This window comes from Miniopterus schreibersii (assembly GCF_964146895.1).
Source record: "Miniopterus schreibersii genome assembly, chromosome: 11".
Classification (NCBI taxonomy): domain Eukaryota; kingdom Metazoa; phylum Chordata; class Mammalia; order Chiroptera; family Miniopteridae; genus Miniopterus; species Miniopterus schreibersii.
Genome location: NC_138111.1, coordinates 43366313 through 43386319, shown reverse-complemented (window position 1 = coordinate 43386319; position 20007 = coordinate 43366313). Strand labels below are relative to the sequence as shown.

At 37.7% G+C, this 20007-nt stretch overlaps 1 protein-coding gene across 2 annotated transcripts in view; it reads left to right on the top strand.

Moving 5' to 3' along the window:
- The window catches only part of LOC308563617 (histone-arginine methyltransferase CARM1-like), a 181626-nt gene that overhangs the window by 48150 nt on the left and 113469 nt on the right, over positions 1-20007 (top strand). For both annotated transcript variants that reach the window (XM_081150837.1, XM_081150838.1), the window contains exon 2: positions 9864-9989. In XM_081150837.1, coding sequence (XP_081006963.1) covers positions 9864-9989 — 126 coding nt within the window. The remainder of the gene's footprint in view (positions 1-9863; positions 9990-20007) is intronic.

Here is a 20007-nt window from a genome sequence, read left to right as displayed (position 1 = left end):
AGCTACCTCTTCCTCAAATGTTTGATGCAGTCTTCTTGTAGACCATCTGGGCTCCATAGTTCACTGGGAGGAATTTCTACAGTGCTTCAGGATTTGTCTCAGGGCCCAGAGGAACAGTCTTCATCTGCACGGAGGGAACCAACGCGTAGGGGCTGCGTGTTGCGTGTAAGGGATTGCGCTGGGGATTGCTGGGGAAAGACGAGAGGAAGGCATCCGAAGGGGGCTCACCGATTAAGCGGGACCTAGGATGCTTCAAAAAGACCAGGTAAACCGTATGGCAAGACATTAAGATAGTGAAGAAGGTTTTAAAAATTGAAAAATAAAAAAAGAAATTACAATGAAAGGAGGGCATGCTTCCTCAGTCCTTGGAAAGGGTGATTCTTCTGGGTAGAGCGATGCCACAGCCCTCACGGGGCAGGCGGGGTTCGCAGAGCTGAGGCAGGAAGAGAGGGGGCCCTGTGCACCCGATGGCTGCGAAAGCGGGAGCTCGGAGCTCATATACGGAGAGATTTGGGAGTGTCGTTGTCGTTTCCCTTCCTTTTCCCTTGGCGTAGGGAGCAGCAGGACGCAGAGCAGTGAGAATAGCTGGAAGCAGCCCAGGTGGGAGAGAGCCTAAGCAAACCCCAGGCCTCAGCCTCGGGGTTCCTGCATCCAGTGAGCAGAAGGAGCCCCACCTCGAGCTGGAGGGCAGAGAGGGCAGGCGCTCAGCGAAGGTAGGGGCTGCTCAGGTGCCCATTTCTCTTTGTGCCACAGGCAACTGTTGGTCAGTCACAGGGCAACCTGAATTGCAGCAGATCAAAACCCTTTAAAATCCCTAGTCCGATTGCCCTGTGCAGATTGATGTATGAACACTCATTACTCCGCCTGCAGACCACGTGGGCCTGCTTACTGCTCACTTCCAGACCTGCCCTGCTCACTCCTGACGTGTTCATTCACGGGCCTTTTACAGAGGCCGTTCCCTTTGCTTGGAACCACCCCTTCCTCTTCTTTCCTTTCTACGTGGAAGGCTCTTATTTTTCTTCCAAGGCTCGAGTCCAGTGTAATGTCCCCTCTGAGGGATCTCCCAGACAAAATGAGTTGCTTGTTTCTCTAGGGTGCCACTGTGTTTGAACAGACCCCTTCTCCTTGGACTGCAAGCTCACTCCAGGCCGTGTCTCTGTTTATTTATTGCCAACCGACAGTGACTGGCTGATAGCAGATGCTCGTGTTAGCTGCACGTGCATGTGTGAATGAATTCCCAAACTGAGGCTCGCAGACATCTGGTTCCACCATATCAGCTGCGGGGCAAAAACAAAAATGAATCTGTAGAACAGCTCTTGACAGCCAAGTCAATTATTTTATACTTTTTCATTGGAAGCTCCCACTTTTCTTTGTTGTTATAGCTGGTGAAACCACATCGGAGCAATTATCCCCGACTGAGTGAATTCAAGAGGATAGTTTATAAACTCTAGAAACCACAAGGAGAAAGCTGATGATCTGAGAAGACTCTACCCAGAAAGAACGTAGACGCCACAATAGTTAGCTTCCCTAAAGAGACATTCACGATGAAATTAAATTTAAATCCGAGAGAAGCAGCTTATTCAGGGAAAGTAGGAAGAATTTTACATTCTTATGGAGAAATGAGGAAGTGAACGTTTTCTTGACCTCAAATCATAATTGGAAAAATATTTTATAAACCAAACGATCTAAACCACTTGTCAGAGTTGAAAGAAAAAAAAAGTCAGCGAAAACTACCAAGTGTTTGACTGTCACGTTGACATTTGTAATGCTCTGAGCTTTCATTTTCTTTGTTTTATGTGATTTAGGAAGTGACCAAGATTTTATGACTGTATTGATTCAGTTGTTTAATTCAATAAGCATCATCAATCATAAACTGTGTGCTGAGTGCTGGGCTGGAAACAGTAGACATGAATTTGATAGGAAAGAGTTGAGATTTTATAAAGGACAAGATGTAACGACAAGTCACCTTCCTGCTTTGAGAAATTCCTGGGCAAGCTGAAGGATTACTCAGACAAGCATTGCAAATAAATTTAAGGGAACAGTAGGTTCCTAGAGAAGCTGCTAGGGAAGTGACATACTCTTTCATTAAAGGCAGAATGAAATGTTACTTCCTTCTGATTTGAGAATATTGGTCACAGAGGTGTTTAAAATTTCATTATGGAGTTGGTTTCAGTGTTTACTTGTTCTTTCTACTGTGATCATGTGTGGGGAGAAGGGTGTGGAAGAAAATAGGGAATTGTTAAAAGAATTTTTAAACTGACTCAGAGGCTTTCTTCGTTTTTAACAGTGGATATGGCACATAGGCCACATGTGTCTGAACTGGGGTGATGCTGATGGTGGTTCCAGTCAAACTGACCATGCGTGGTCCCTGCTGCGCACCAGGTCCTCCGGGGGAATCAGAGATAAGGAGGAGTACTCACTGGCCCTGGACAGTCCGATATCTTGCCAAATGGCTAAAAATGGAGTATAAATGAGAAAGTAAGCTAATTACTGTAAGAGAGGTGCAGAGCGCTGTTGGGTTAGTGAAGTGAGGGAGATAGCATATGCCAGTTGTGGAGCAATCAGGAAAGGTGCCCTTTGAATGAACATTAATAAATTAAGTAATATTTTTGGTGCCAGAAGGGGAGATTTAATACTTCAGAAGTCCTGGTCTTTTATTTCACATTTCTTCTGACACCATAGTTATAAGCCCTTTTTGGAGAGCAGCTGGTAGGTGGTTTGGCTGGAGTGTGGCATAGGTTTCGAGAGCTAGAGGTTAGTTGGGTGGAAGCAGGAATTCACTGGAGGGATTTGCAGTTTCCGGCAGGAGGGTCTGTACTTTCATATTCAGCAGGGGGATCTTTGAAGGTCTGAGCAGAGCATTGCAATGGCTGCACACGCTCTTCATTAATGTAACCTGGCAGCTGGGAGGAGTGTGAACTAATTTTCAATTGCAGGAGCAGATAGCAGTGGAGAGACTGTCACAGTTGTCCGGTTAAGATGTCATGAAACCATAGAATGAGCAATGTCAAGGGACTCAGGTGAAGAGTTCTTAGACTTGACAACAAAAGATGACTCATAAAAAGAGAAATTGATAAATCGGATGTCATCAAAATTTAAAACTTTTGCTCTATGAAATTCTGTTAAGAGAAAGAAAAGACAAACTATAGAATGGGAGAAAATATTTGCAAACCACATGTCCAACAAAGGACCAGTATCTAGAATATATGAAGAACTTTAAAAACTCAATAGTAATAAACAGAAACAATCCAATTTGGAAATGAGTAAAGCACATAAACAGACATTCACTGAGGAGGGTATACAGATGGTAAGTAAGCACATGAGAAGATGTTCAGCGTCATTAGCCATCAGGAAAGTGCAAATTAAACCCACAATGAGAGATCGCTACACAACTATAAGAATATCTAGAGAAAATGATGACAACCCAAATGTTGTTGAGAATGTAGGAAAAACGACTCGTTTATTGCTGATGGGAATGTTAAATGGATCATAATTTGGTAGTTTCTTAGAAAACCATATGTTTAATTTACTATCCTTCTGAAAGTTCAAGAAATGATATTCACATAAAGGTGATCAACAGGAAAGTATTGAGGTCAAATTCCAACAGTTACTGTAAGAAAAAATGGCAGTAAGGGGTAACATTCCTACCAACAATGCAAGCATGCTAGAAAGACATGCTCCAAAAATATTTCTGTAAGATTAATTTGCAAAACAAATTAAGAGACGTTAAGAAAATTATACAGGACATTAAAGAATTACATAAATCAGAATCAGGAGAACTCAGTAATGAAGTGACAGAATTCAAGAGATAATTAGAAATAAATAGTTAAACATAAAATAATTTTAGAAATGAAAGCTAAATTAGAAGGAATAAGAAAATATATCAAATAAAGGAGAAAAATAGAAAAAATTTTAAATGTAAAAGGAATTGTAAAAAGAGATAAAGAGGATTCAAAAGAAAGTTACAGATTAATCAAAGAACTTACATGTTTATGAGCATAACCCATGGACACAGACATTGGTATGGGGAAAGCCTGGGGGTGGGGTGGATGTGGGGTGGAGGGGATCAGTGGGGATAAAAAGGGGACATCTGTAATATTCTCAACAATAAAGATAAGGAAACATAAAACAAAAGTTACAACTGTTGAAGATAAGCAAAGAAATTCCAACATACATGTAAGAGTGTCTGACGCAGACATCAGAGTGAACTCAAACAAAAATGTTAAAATCATCATTGTGAATTTTTTGCCAAAATAAATTGAAAACATATATTGAAAAAATGTACTTTACACCTGAAAATACTGACCTAGAATGACTAGCATAAGACACGTTCTGGTAAAAATTACAGGTCTTTAAAGAAAGGGAAACAAATCTTTTAGATACCTAGACAATGTGAGTATATAGTTGTAAGAGAGAAACTTGGATTATCATTAGACTTTTTGATGCTATATGGGAGAAGAGAATGAATAACATCAGATCCTGAAAGAGAGAAAATGTGAGCCAAGGATTTTATATCCAGAAAAACTGACCTTCAAAAATAAAAAGACAAAGACAGCTATTCATATGCAAAAATTTGGGGAATATTGTTGCCATGACCCTTCCTAAGGAATCTTCTAAAGAATTTGTTTCCATGAGTCCTTTCTGAGATTCTACCAGAGGACGACTTTGGACAACCGAAATGACTAGAGACATGTACATAGGACTGTTGGTGAGCACGAAATTGTTATTAAATGAGGGCCCAAAGGGGGGACAGTGTTACTAGGCAATGGCTGTATGATTGGCAGTGTAGACTTAGTAAAATTGTAAATCAAAATGTAGAGGAAGGGGGATAACATTTGCAAAACAAGACAAAACCAAACCAAAACAACCAGACAAGTATGTTATTCCGAGACTAATGTCGTGGAAGTCCCTTTTCCATCTCCGTGTCTCCCTCTCACATATGGCAGCTACCCCAATTCTGAAACCACCTCCAAACCCTTTTTTCCCTTTTTCTGCTTACCTTCCCATTCTCTTCATTTCTCTTCTGCTGTTAACATTTGGCCCCTTTCAACCTGAACCAATGAATCCGTTTTTGGTTTTCTTCACTATTATTCCTTTAGCAAGCAGAGGCCCAGAATCTAATCTTTCAAATACAAAATTCTCCGTACCAGGTGGAGGAGGGGAAGAAGCTATATTATATCATTTATTACTATTTTTTCATATCTCCTAGGAGATTGTGTTCTTAATATGATCAGTACTGATGCCTAATTTTAATATTTAGATATCTTGGAGTTCCATAATCCTATTCTTTTTCCCCCCACTCATGTTCTGTGGTTAAATTTGTTTAAAATAATAACTGCACAATTGTCTATATGCTTTACTCCATCTATGTATGTGCTGCTATCTGTACCATCATTTTTTTTTTTTATATATATCTTTATTGATTTCAGAGAGAGGAAAGGAGAGGGAGAGAGAGAGATAGAAACATCAGTGATGAGAGAGTCATTGATCGGCTGCCTCCTGCACGCCCCCGACTGGGGATCGAGCCCGCAACCCGGTCATGGGCCCTGACCGGGAATCGAACCACAATCTCCTGGATTCTAGGTTGACGCTTAATGGCCGAGCCATGCCCGGCTGGGCTGTACCATCATTTTTTACTTACCTGTTTCTAGGAAATACATTTCTTAGGTACACTAACTTCCTGTTTCTAGGTATGAAAATATTGAAAGGGTCACTCAGCAGAGACTTGGCATAAGTGCTGTATTATTAGGTAATGAGTACGCTTCTCTCCAGGAATTTATATATAAAAATATATTTTAGAACCTCTGTTCTAGACCATTCCTGATATGTAATATTCTTGGTCAATTTGTGCTGTCGTTTTCCTGTGGAGACTGAATTTATTCATTTGCATAGGCTCAAAGAAGAGGGGTATATATAGATGGAGAAGTAAGGAATTGGGGTTAATAAACGCAAGGACGATTCTCTTTCCCTGACCCTGTGGCATTTTCCATATTCACCTGTCTGCACTTGTAAAATGGGTAGATCCTGGATTTCTTTGTGTGCCTTTGGAAGTTTTTTCAGATAGGCTGAGGAGGAGAATACAGTAAGGCCCCTGGATCTGCCATCATTGTGATTTTCTTTTTCTGGGAGAACAGGTAGTTTCCTCGAGGGAATGACGCGGCTCTAGGCTTTCTAAAGCGGACTCAGTTTTGTGCACAGGAACTCACTGTGCTTGTTACTTTGCTGCCACCAGCAATCTGGCCTTGCCCTTTGAAGAAGTAGCAAAGAGTGTCACTGATGAGAGCTGAGTTCAAAAGCACAATGACAGTAGCCCTGTCCAGTGTGGCTCAGTTAGTTGGAACATCGTTTCGTGCATTGAAAGGTGGCGGGTTCGATCCCAGGTCGGGGCACGTGTGGGAGACAACCCATGGATGTCTCTCTCTCACACTGATGTTTCTTTCTCTCTCCCTCTCTCTCTCTAAAATCAATTTTAAAAAGCACACAAAGAAAACAACAACAAACATGTCTTCAGGTAAGGATTAAAAAAACAAAACCAAAGGACAATGATAGTAAATACACAGAAGCAGCCAGCCTTCTGTGCCAATGACATGAAATGAGGTGTTTGCAAGGAGTCAGAGTGTGTAGTTATTATTACTAGTAGCAATAACTTGATAGAAAGATAGGTGCCCTGTACCTTAGTACAGTGTGCATTGAAAACGGTGTCCCACCACCCCTTTTGCCCAGTGTAGTAGTATTCCCTGGTCCTGGATTTATGTGTGTTCCTCAACAATTTATTGTATTCCTTCATTTTTCTAATATAAACTCTTTAAATTTAAAAAGACACATTTCTAGATTAATATGACATTCTCTTCTTAAATAGCTGCACTTTCTTCTTGCTTACATTTCGTTAACAGGACTCACTTGGAATGTTTGTTTTATGTGCTAACATGGTCAAAGGACAGGAAAGGAAATCAACACAAGTTTCTACATTAGCAAACAACATAAGAAAACATTCATTTCCATGAGTGATTTAAAAATTGAGAATGAAAATAATGATTATATTGGATTATATTGGGTACAGTAATTTCTAAGTAAGTATCATTGAAGTACCAATTAATATCTAGTAAATGAAAAAATGTAAAGAATAGTAATACCCACCAAGAATGAGAATATGGTAAACTATGTTAGTGATGGTAGGGTGTCTTTTGTTACATTGCTTTTTTACCATATGAATAGCTTTCTTGTCTTTTCCAATTCCAAATATAAGTAGTCGCATAGAAAATTCAAACAAGGCAAAATTTTATAAAGGGAAAAATAAAAATGCCCCCGAATCTCTCCATCTAGAGGGACCCACTGATGACATTTGGTGTATATCTTTTTAAACAGCTTTCTACAAAGATAAACACAATATTAAATTGCTACAATAATATTATACATGCTGTTCTGCAACCTGAACACAGAGGTATCATGTTTAACCAACCGTGTAAGTGATGGACTCTTAGCTTTACATTTTCTAGCTATAGCAAACACCTCTAAAATGCACGTCCTTGAGTATACATCCATTCACACTTGATAAAGTACATCCTGGAAGAAATTGTTATGAGTAGACTGTCTAGCAAAGAGTACATAGATTTTAAATTTTAAACCATATGGGCAGAAGACATTTTAGGAATATAGAAATTTACATTCCCAGTTATGACACTCATTGTTTTCTCACAGCCTTTTCAATATTTGATACTGTCAACGTATATTTTTAAAAATTTGCTATTGGTATTTTCCAGTTGCCAATTGCCTACGTCCCTCTTACTAACTTTTAAATAGATATGCTTGTTTCTTCATGTCTTTTAGAGCTAAGTGTTTATTGGGGATATTAAGTCATTGTTATGTATGTTGAAAATGTATTCATTTGTAGTTTTTCATTGCTTTTAATACTTTTGTTTAAAATATTAAAATTTTTTTTGCCATAGGTACATTTTAAAATTTGAAGTAGTTACCAGTACTTTCTGGATATTATGACATACTTAAAGAGGCCTTCCCCACCATATTTAAACAGAAGATAGGGAGGAGATAAAGAAAAGAGGAAGTAGGGGTAGGCATTTTGCAATTTATGAAAGTAGGAAAAAATGGCAACTCAATTTATACTGTAATTAAATCACAAACAAACAACAGCAAAAGAAGAAACCTCAGTCTATCTGGTTAAGCAGGACTGAGTCATATAAATTTTGAAACTTTTATCTCTTCTGGGGTGGGATGCAGTCAATTCATAGGGAAATGCTTTTACTAATTCAAAACATATTAAGTATTAGATACTGTGCTAGGTTTTGAGTCAGAGGAAAAAAGACAATCCAAAACATAATAAAATTGCCCTTGCTCACAGAGCTCACAGGCTGTAATAGTCACATATGTACAAGGAACCGAGGAAGACCAGGGTCCTCCTTCCTTCTTCATTCTATCTTATTATACTTCGGAACTGTAAGAAAAACAATTGGTAAATGCTGATTTCTTGAAAAAAAATTCTTGTGATTTTAAGAAAACATATTTTTTCAAAGAGCCCTAAACTCCCTTCTTCTGCATCTGTAGTCAGGGCTGCCTCCCTGCAAAGAGACATTGATACCTTGGAGACACTGACTGGGCTGTAATAACAACCTATAATCATGTTTTATGCCAGGAAAATGTTTTCAAAACATCTGCACTATTTAACCAGCCAAGACGTTTCGTGAAAAATACCTGTGAATGCCTCCATCAGGAGGTACTCGTTCATTTGAAGTAATGGTTAAAAATATTTGAAAACATTTCATCATCTTAACTCTCTGTGTGTGTTTTGAATGTGTTTGCATGAATGTGCATATGCTTATATGTAACACTGGAATTTTAGATACGATTATGTTTTTAATTATAATTTAATTTAATACACATACCATAATTGGTTTTGTAAAGGAGAATGGAAGACATTAAAGACAAAAGCTGAAATCTACTTTATAATGAGAGAAATAGTAACATTCTCTTATTGTTTTAATAGGATTTTAGAAATTATTTAAACTTTATTATTCAGTCTTAACAAAAAGCCTATGAAATAAGCATCAATATTTTCATTTTACATAATGAAAAAATGTGACTTCATGTGATTAGGTGATTAAAGCTCTTTAGTTAGTAAATATCAAAGATGAAAGCAAAACCCAAGGTCATTGCTTTTCCCACCACACTACCACTGCCCCAGTGCTAATGGCATTAGTGAGTTAGTAACCAATTATCTATGGATGAATCTCATGAGACCCTAGCCACTTACATAGGCCATTCTTTCAGAAACGAAACTCCCTTTTTATCACACTTGCCTCAGCGCAATGTGGTAAGAACAACATGGGCTTTGGAGTCAAATTCAACCCTGGGTTTGCATCCCAGCTCTGCTACTTATTAGCTGTGCATATTTGGACCTAAACTCTGCCTTGTTTTCACCTAGGAACATTGGCAGTGAGAATATTTAACAATGGAAATTTTTGTGATATCTTCGGCACTTACAGTAGGTGCTCAAAAATCACCCACAGTGACATTACCTGGACTTTCCTAGGATAGCATCAAGAGATACAAAATGATTTGGGGAATGCAGGAATGTGGGTAATGGAGCCCTGAACATAAAAGCAAGAGCCAGTAAGAGTCAGTTTTAAGCTGTGTTCACCCACCTGCAAAGAATTTATATCGGCCATAGTTAGAGCCATCTTTTTTATCTCTGATTCTCATATTCCCGTATATCCCAAGAGAAATTGTGTTAAGAAAAAAAGAAATGGGGAGCCTTGAGAACAGGAGAGAAATGTAGGAATGGCACTGATAAACCTTTTGGCAGTGCTCAAAATGGATTTTCCTAATCCCTTTTCTCTTTTCCCCCTTAGCTGATGGCGTCTGTGTCTTTAAATGCCTACTCAACAGAGACACCGAGTGTTGCCGGGTGGGGAAGGAGTCCGTCTTGATCACCCTGGGGTACAGCAGCGCTCTGCTGAAGTTCGAGTCTCATGCTGGTAAGTTTTGTGCTTGTCATGACCCCCTCTCTTTCCTGAAGATGAATCTCCCGATTGGGTGACTTTTCCCTATTACTGATTGGTTGGCTTTTGGCAGCATGTTTCCTGATGTGAGTTGTCATAGATTAAAATAATGATTTAAAATGTGCTCTGGTGCTTACTTGATACCAAGGCTAGAGCACAATCAGCCTTTTGCTAGACCATGAGAACGGTTTTATTCTTAGCCCCGCTTTGGGTCCTCCATCCAGAGCTGCAGGAGAGGCCGCCAAGGATTGTGGCCTCTTCCGTCTGACCTTCCCACTATCACTGGTTTTCCTTGAAGAGGATATTTTTTGCAGAAATGTGATTTTCAGTTTCAGTGTCAATCAGAATGATTTCATCCTGTTTTTTGTCTTTGAATCCTTTGTAGAACATTTTTAGATTCTGGACAACAAATGTCAAGCAATAGGGAGGTGTAAATTAAGGTGTAACTAGAACTATTTTAAGAAAAGACTAAAATGTGCTCTGGCCCAGCCGAGCGTGGCTCAGCGGTTGAGGGTCGACCTAGGATTCAGGTGATCGGGGTTCTATTCCGGTCAGGGCACATGCCTGGGTTGTGGGCTCCATCCCCAGTCAGGGGGCGTACAGGAGGCAGCTGATCAGTGACTCTCTCATCATTGATGTTTCTACCTCTCTCTCTTCCTCTCCCTTCTTCTCTCTGAAATCAGTGGAGATATATTTTTAAAATAAAAATAAAAAATAAAAAAATAAAATAAAAGGTGCTCTGGAAGATTTCCAGCCTGGAAAAGATAATTAGGGCTGACAATGCCTGGGTCTACCTTTGATGGTTGATCATCATTTCTTTAACTTATATATAAATTGTTCCATCTTATGGTGTTAATCCAGAGATGATGCAAAATATTAGCCATGGTACAGGTTCTCCTCTGGGTAGTTAGAATGTCCAAATTTGTTTCGTTATGGTAACTACTTGGGATAAAGAAGTTACCCTGGTATGCTGTTTCTGAACTGACTTGGAGCCAGCCAGAGTGAGGACATTGTTTTATCATATACCTGTTTATCTTTGCATCCCTCTCTTCACCCATCCGTCCATTATTTTTATGATGCTTTTCAGAGTAAATTATAATAACCAGCACATTTCAGCCCCTTATACCTCAACCTGCATATCAGTTACTAGAATTCCAAATTTGTTTATGCTTCTTAGTTTTTCTTTTGTGGTTAAATTTACGTGCATTAAAATACACAAATCTTCATGGTTGCCAGCGTTCCTGAAAGTTACTTATGCTCTTTCCCAGTTATTCCTTCCTCCCATCCTTCCAGAAAGAAGCACTGTTTTTATTTTTTTTTCCCCCTCTATGGATTAGCTTTGTCTTTTCTAGAACTTTCTATAAATGAACTAATTCAGTATATACTTTATTTAATCCATGTTGTTACAGGTATTAGTCGTTTGTTCCTTTTTATTGCTAAGTAGTGGTCACAGTTTGTTAATCCATTCTCATTTTGGTAGACATTGAAACTCCACTTTTGGGCTATGAGCAATAAATATTCTCATACCCATCTTATTTGTATGTGATTTTTTTTCTTTTTCTTTTTCTTGGATCAATACCTAGGAGTAAAATTGTTGGGTCATAGAGAAAGTGAATGCTTAGTTTTATAAGAAATAGCCAAATTTCTTTCCAAGGTGATTGTAACATTTTGCACGTCCGTCAGTAATGGACAAGAGTTCTGGTTGTACCACATCTTTGCCAACATTCAGTCTTTTCAATTTCCATTCTGTTGGTTGCATTGTATCTCATCGTGGTTTTAATTTACATTTTGTTGATGACTAATGATGTTAAGCACTTTTTCATGTGCTTATGAATTAAAATTGCTTGCCTGTTACTAATTGGTTGTTTATCTATGGAGTTGTTATTCTTTATATATGATACCAGGCGTGTGTCAGATAAATAATTATGGGTGTTATCACCTAGTTTATAGCTTCCTTCTTTATTTTCATAATGATATCTTCTGTTAAGCAGTTTTAAGATTTGATGAAGTCCAGTTTATCATTTTTTCTTTCTTGTTTATTGCATTGTGTGTCCTAAGAACTCTTTACCTACCCTCAAGTAGTGAATGGGTTTTCCTATATTTCCTTATAGCTTTATATTTTTGGTATATAATCCATCTTATTTTTATATGGTATGAGGAGCCAAAGATTATTTTTAGACCGTATGGATAAACAGTTATTCTAGCAGTGTTTATTGAACAGACTTTTGCAAGTCAAATAACTGTCTGTAGACTTGTTCTATTTTGGAGCGCTCTTTTCTGTTCGTTGATTATCCTATGCCAGTATCTATCATGTTGTCTGAATTACCTTTAAAGTAATACTTGAAGTCTGGTAGTTTGAATCTTCCAACTTTGTTGTTCTTTGTCAAGATTGTTCTGGATATATATATATATTTAAATATATCTTTATTGATTTCATAGAGAGGAAAGGAGAGGGATAGAGAGATAGAAACATCAATGATGAGAGAGGCATTGATCCACTGCCTCCTGCATGCCCCCGACTGGGGACTGAGCCCACAACCCGGGCATGTGCCCTGACTGGGAATTGAACCCCGATCGCCTGGATTCTGGGTCGACTCTCAACCGCTGAGCCATGCCTGCCTGGGCTGTCCTGGATATTTTTTATACTTAGCATTTCCATATACCTTTTATAATTAAGTTGCCAATTTCTACAGAAGTGCTTGATCTAATTATGCTTGAGATTGATCAATTTGGTGGGAAGTGTTATTTTAACAGTATTAAGACTTTCATTCATTGGTGAGCTGAAGACAGCTCATACTAAATCACAAGAGACCAGTATTAAAATTTCAGGAATTTGACAGCTTGAAATTAGCGGGGGGTGAGAGAATTTATACCACAGAAATTGGCAAACTCCATAAACAGGGAGCTCTTTTGTTTTGTGGGGAGAATCAGTTGTTAAATGTTTACCAACATGCCATGGCTTCCAGTTCAGGAATTAGGTATTTCTCTCCATTATTTAGGTCTTTAATTTTCCCCAGAAATGTTTTATAGTTTTCAATGTGGAAGTCATATACAACTTTTGACAAATTTATCCCCAAATGTTTTGTTTTTGAACCTATTATAAATAAAAATTTGAAAACACACAATTGTCTGCTGTGAGTATATAATAAATAAATTAATGTTTAATATTAATCTTGGATACTATTTTTTTAATTCACTCACTAGTCCTAGTAGTTATAGTTTATATTCCTTAGCACTTTCTTTATTAAAAAAATCTTGTCATCTGCAAATAGAGACAGCTTTAATTCTTATCTTTATGCCTTTTTATGTTTTTTCTTGACTTTTTGAAATTCTTATCACCTCCAATACAATATTGAATAGACCTGAGAGAGCAGTTGTCCTTGACACTGTCCTAATTATAGGGTTCCAGAAAGTCACCATTAAGTGTAATGTTGTATATTTTTGCAGATGCCCTTGATCAGATTGGGGAAGTTCCTTTCTTTCCTTAGGTTGCTGGATATTTCTATCATAATTGGGCATTAGATTTTGTTAAATCTTTTTATGGATCTATTGAGATTACCATATTCTATGAATTTTGTGAATTGCTTACTATAAAATAGTTTGTGTTGAACTGGTATTATTTGTCCCCTTCATTAAGGCATGAAGTTTTATCAATGGGAATAAAATCGATACAGGAATCTTCAGTTTCCTCCTTGTGTCAATCTTATATTTTTTATTCTTTCATGGAATTTTTCCATTTCATCTAAGATGTCAGATTTACTGGCAAATTTGTTTATAATTTTCATATTATGCTTTTAATTTTATAATATCTGTAATAATATCTCCTATTTCTTCTCTAATATTGGTTTTTAATGTCTTCTCTCTTTTTCCTGATCAGCCTAGTTAGAGATGTATCAGTTTTATCAGTTCTTTTAACAAATCACCTTTTGGTTGCACTGTTTTCTCTATTGTTTATCTATTTCCTATTTCACTAATTTCTTTAAAAAATGGGAAATTTTGGGGGAGGACTATGTAATTGAACATAACTAAGAGCAAAATATCTTTTTTCTTATTATAATCATTTTAACTTATTATCTCATTTAACACACCAACCACTTGAGGAAGAATTTAATTGGATCATCTTACTGATTAGGAAACTGAGATTCCAAAAAAATTAGTCACTTTCTCAGGGTAATATGACTGATATTAACTGACCAAGGATTCAAGTCCACAGCTAACAGACTCTTCCCATACTACCACAGATGGTCCCTGGTGAGAATATTTAGTTTTAAGAAAAAAATAGCCAGTGAAAGAATAGGGAAAAATTGTGCAGGATGAAGACTGAATGGAAAACCTTTTTTCTAATGTGTTCACAGTTAGAACACTTAATGCTCAAGGAAGTCTTGCTAATTAACTCTGCATAAAATGCATGTTTCCACAATGTCCATGTTTCAAGCATAGGATACTGTTCAGAGTTGGTACCTAGAGTCAAAACAGAGTTGGGAATTTTATTTTTTCAGGGGCTCTCAAATTGGACTGCCTTCACTTTCTGGACAAAAACTTTTCTTTGAGTCTTCAAATTGCAGTGAAATAGAAATTTTGAGATTCCAGTAGACAAAGTCCAAAGATAGTGGGATACATTTCACTCCCTATCACATCCAGAAGCTAAAGAGTTTGCATGCACTACCTGCACTGCTTCCTGCCCTCTACTTAGGAGAATCTTAAATAGTCTGGATAGTCATGAAGCCCAGAACCCACATGGCTCACTCAGTGTTGGGGGCCAATGACAGGAGTCTATTGATCCTGCACAAAGGCCCCTGTAAGTAATATCTGATGCCTTATCTGACAAGGAGAGAGAGTGAATTGACCCTTTTCATTACATTCTTTGATACAGAGATTTTGGGCTCAGTAATGAAATTCGGATTCAATTTGCTTTTGCCTAATATAGAATACAAATGATTAAGGTTCTACTTAATTTGTTTATACCAGTCAAAAAAGCAAGAAGGAAAATTTCTAAGGGAGCTCGTAGGTGGGACTAATTCTGATATCATGAATTCTTTATTGGTTCAGTGTGTAACCTGTATTTCAGGAATGAGCACAAAGACCTTGGAACGCCTCGCTTTACAACACTGTCTATAACTGATCAGTCTCATGTGTTCTGTAAGAAGGAAAAATAATTGATGCCAAGAATTTCAGACTCTACTTGAGAATTTTCCCAAGGGTGCCTTATGCCATCTTCCTATTCTGGAGTTCTTGTGCTTCTTGATTTCTGCTAAGAGTGAATCTCAGCACCAAATGGATTGCAAGTACAGATGCTTGCAAATTAATGGTCCTCCTTAGCCTAATTTAATAATAGTTTTCAAAAGCAGTGAAGGTCCCTGGGGAGTTGGTTGCCTGTCTGATTTTCCTGGCCCTAGAAACTGAACAAGCCAAACAGCGGATCTCTCATTCTGGATCTGTCAAGGCAGGTTGTGATGCGAAGGACTGGGGTCCACAGCTGTGGGCGGGTAGTGTGGCAAGGAAGGAGCAAGCTGGCTGTGACTCAGGGGGTCCCAGATGGCCCAGATCCCAGGCGGCAGTGGGATCGTGATTGCCCTTTGTCAGCCTGGGTATTGACAGAAAAGTTGTCTGGTGGTGTCACTGCCCATCAGACACGATCGCTACGTTTTTGAGATGTGCTTTGCTTTTCTGGAGTAAGAGGATGTGGCATTTGAAATGTGAGGCTGCTATTTTATATTTAGAAGTGAACAGCTGCCAATTATCTGTAACTTGGGTAGGAAAGAAAATCCAGCTTTATTGGGAAGTTGACCGGTAGTGATAATTGGGCATCTCTAGGAAAGGAATGATCAAATATCCAAACATACCTCTGAGAAATCTTCCTTTCCTTTCTCCTTTCCTTCTTCAGAATTGTGACTCTGTGCTCTCCAAGCCTGATTTGGTCACACGTCGAAACGAATAATCTCCAGTAATCTCAGAGACCACTGTGAAATCCAGCACATTAAAATTCATTGTATTTTAGAAGCAGTGGGGATATTTAATAATAACAGATGTCAACAGAAGAAAAAAGTTTTAATTAAATGGACTTACAAATGTGTAGCTCACATTTTAAGGGGACACAGAGAGTTAATAAATGAACATGCACAGTGAAAGTAAACCAGGGAGAAGAGGCAGAGGATGGCTGGGGACTAAGTGTGTGTAGTGTCCGTAGGTGTGTCTGAGGGAAGCCTCAGCGATCGGTGCCAGCGCACGGAGCCCTAGTGGAGGAGGGAAGGAGCAGAGCCGTGCGTGTGCCAGGGCCGAGGGGGCCCAGGCAGCGGAGCAGAACCACCAAGGCCCCAAGCGGGACGTGTTTGCAGAATGGCACTAGGAGCAGAGCCCCAGATGCCGGGGAAGGGGAACGATGAGGTCAGAGAGCAGGAGGCAGCCCAGGGGAGGCCCCGGAGAGCACGCTGAGCGCCCTGGTTTTATTCGGAGGGAGCTGGGCAGCATGCGAGGCTTAAGCAGAGGCCCGGCACCGTCTGAGCGCTGTTTCGTTTTTATGGACTTATTAAAGGTGTGTATTTATACCTTCTCTCTTAATTCTGACAGCAACCCTGTGAGGTTGGTATATTATTACTGTTTATTCCCATTTTAAAGCGAAGACACTAAGGCTCATAGGTTCGAAGGAAACTGCCCAGGGGACAAAAAGAAAAAGTAAGGCTCCCGTTCCTTCAGCAGCTTCCAAACTGCCCCTTCACTTTTCACTGGTTGACGTTTAATCTAGAAAACTCATATATTTAATTGGGATGGTAATACAACCATGGGGAAGCCAACTTTTATCAGCTTTTCAGTCACGGAGAAAAAGATCCTGGTGGACCTCAATCTGGGAGTTTATGAATCAAGGGAAACTTTCTTTGTTCTTTTTTATTTTGAAAAATATTTCCAATTTAGAAGTTTCATAAATATAACCGAGAATTTCTGGCTACCCTTGAAACAGATTAATTAATTTATAATATTGTCACATTTGATCTATCGATCTGTATATGTGTACATCTGTAAACACATACTATAATTTTATTTCTGAAACCATTTGAGACTAATTTGCATATGTCATACTCCTTTACTCCTTAGTACTTCACAGAACTAGAATATTCTCTTTTGTAACCACAGCAGAGTTACCAAGTTCAAGAATTTAACATCTATACAATATTTATATTTAATCTACAGTTCATAGTCCAATTTCATGAGTTGTCCCAATAATGTCCTTTATAGCATTTTCTCTCTCTAGTACTACATCTGGTCTAGGATCCTGTATTGTGTTTAGTTGTCATGTCCCTTTTAGACCTCTTTTCTTTCTTCAGTGACATTGAGATATTTGGAAAACAGGGATCAGTTGTTTTATAGAATATTCCCCAATTAGAGTTTTTCTGTTTCCTCGTGAAAAGATTCAGATTATGCATCCAGTCAGAAAACTACATACCTGATATTGTGTCCTTCTCAGGATGTCCCGTCAAGAATACTACCCCTTGTTGGCAGGATGAGTTTTGATCACTGGGTGAGGCATTTTCTGCTTTCTCCACTGTATAGGTACTATGCTTTCCCTGTCAGATATAAATAGTAAGGCGTATGGGTGAAGGCACTTTGGTATCATGCAAATATTCTGTTCCTCATCAAACAGCCCAAATTTAGTATATATTTATTATCTATTACTTTGATATGAAGTTGATTTTTTTTTTTTTTCGTATGTTAACCTTGTATTCTGCAATCTTGCTAAGTCACTTAGCTCTTATAGGTTTCTTTTATAGATCCCTAGGATTTTCTACATAAATGATTATATTATCTGTGATTAGAGACCGTTTTACTTTTTCCTTTCCTACCTCTATGTTTGTTTGTTTGTTTCTTGCTTATTGCACCAGCTAGGCCCTCTAGTACAATGCTGCAGAGAAGGAATTAGATGGGCATCCTTACCTTGTTTGTGATCTCAGGAAAAGCATTCGGCTTTCACCATTAGTTGTAGGGTTTTTTGTTGTTGTTGATATCCTTTATCAGGTTCAGGAAAGTTCATTATATTCCTAGTTGCTAATAGTTTCTATATCTGCATCGATTAAAATGATTGCACCATTTTTTATTTTTAGCCTGTTAATATGATGAATTAAATTGATTGATTTTTGGGTGTTGAAACAACCTTGAATTTCTGAGTTAAACTTCTTTATCATGATGTCTGAGCCTTTTTATATGGTGCTAAATTAGATTTGCTAGAATTTTATAAATAATTTTTTGTCTATGTTTCTTAGGTATTGCTTTGAAGTTTTCTTACCATCTGATTTGGGTATCCAGGTAATACTGGTTTTTTAAAATAAAAGCATGTTCCCTAACCTTATATTTTTGTGAATTCTTTGTAGAGAATTCGGCATCATTTCTTCTTCAAATGTTTGTTAAAATTAACCAAATACAAATGGACCTTGAGTTTTCTTTGTGAGAAGATTTTAACTACAAAGTCAATTTATTTAATACATATAAATCTACTTAATGTATCTACTGTTTTTGAATGAGCTTTAATTATTTGTCTTTCATGGAATTTATCCATTTCATCTAGGTTGTCAAATTAGTTGCTGTTAAGTCGTTCATGATATTCCTTTATGTCAGTATGATCTGTAATAATGTTCTTTCTCTCATTTCTTATATTGATAATATCTGGTTTTTATTAATCTACCTAGAGGCTTATCAACTTTATTGATCCTTTCAATGAAACAGCTTTTCGGTTCATTCATTTGTCTCCCTTTTGTCCATTTTCTACCTTATTGATGCTTGCTCTTATCTTTATTTTTCTTTCTCATTACTTTGATTCTCTGATTATTCTTTTTTCTTTAACTTTTAAGGAAGATGCTTAAATCATTAATTTAACTCTCTTTTTTTCCTAATATTTGCATTTACTGCTATACATTTCTTTCTGTATGCTGTTCTAGCTGCATCCCAGAAATTGGTATGTTGTGTTTTCCTTGCCCTCTAATTCAAAATAATTTGTGTTGTTATTTGTTTTTTGGCCTGTTTTTTTGATTCATGGATTATTTAGAATTATATTGTTTAATTTCCAAACATTTGGATATTTTCCAGATTGCTTTCTCTATTTTTGTTGAACTCTTCTGTGATGTGAATGCATATGTGGTTTGTATAATAAGCAATGGTTTCAGATTTGTTGGAGTTTGTTCTATGGCTCACAGTATAGCATATCTTGGTGAATGTTCCATGTGCACTTGGAAAGAATATGTGTTCTGTTATTATGGGCTGTTCTCTAAATATATCAAGTCAAGTTGATTGATCTTTAATGATTTTTGGTCTACTTGCTTTATCAATTATTGAGAGAGGAGATTTGGAATTATCAACTCTAACTGGATTTGTCTGTTATGGTTGTTTTTGTCCCTTTGCAATATGAAAGTTGATATTCTATTGAATATATGTGAGGTTATGCTTCAGATAATGACTGAAGAAAGTAACCAGCAAAGATCCAAGTTTCTAGTAGCTGTTTTTCAATTTTTGTCTTTCATGAGGAAAGCTCATACTTGAGTGAAACCCAGCTGGATCACGCCTGCTCCATGCCTCCCTGTTCTCAGCATTTATTACAGTAACCATACTCTCTGGTCCGTTTCCTGCTGAACATGTGCACAGTATATCTGCATACTACTGAGATATTTATGGGTAGAATGACATTATGTCTGGGAATTGCTTTAGAATGTCCAGCCAAGGAAACAAAAAAGATTTGGCAGTAGAAATGAATTAAGACTGATGAAAATCTTACTAAGGTTTGAATCTTGATGATAGAAATCTTTATATTAACCTATGTACTTTATTTACATTTGAAAATCTTCATAATAAAAGTGAAAAAATTCATATGTGGAAAAGTCCATACAAACATGATTTGGGGGTATCAAGAGCTTCAAACATTTCTCCAAGAAACAAATCTCATTTACCTATAAATTAATCTACTTGCTGGTCATCTGAAGTGCATTGATCAAGAGTTTTGGAGCCTCACTGAAAT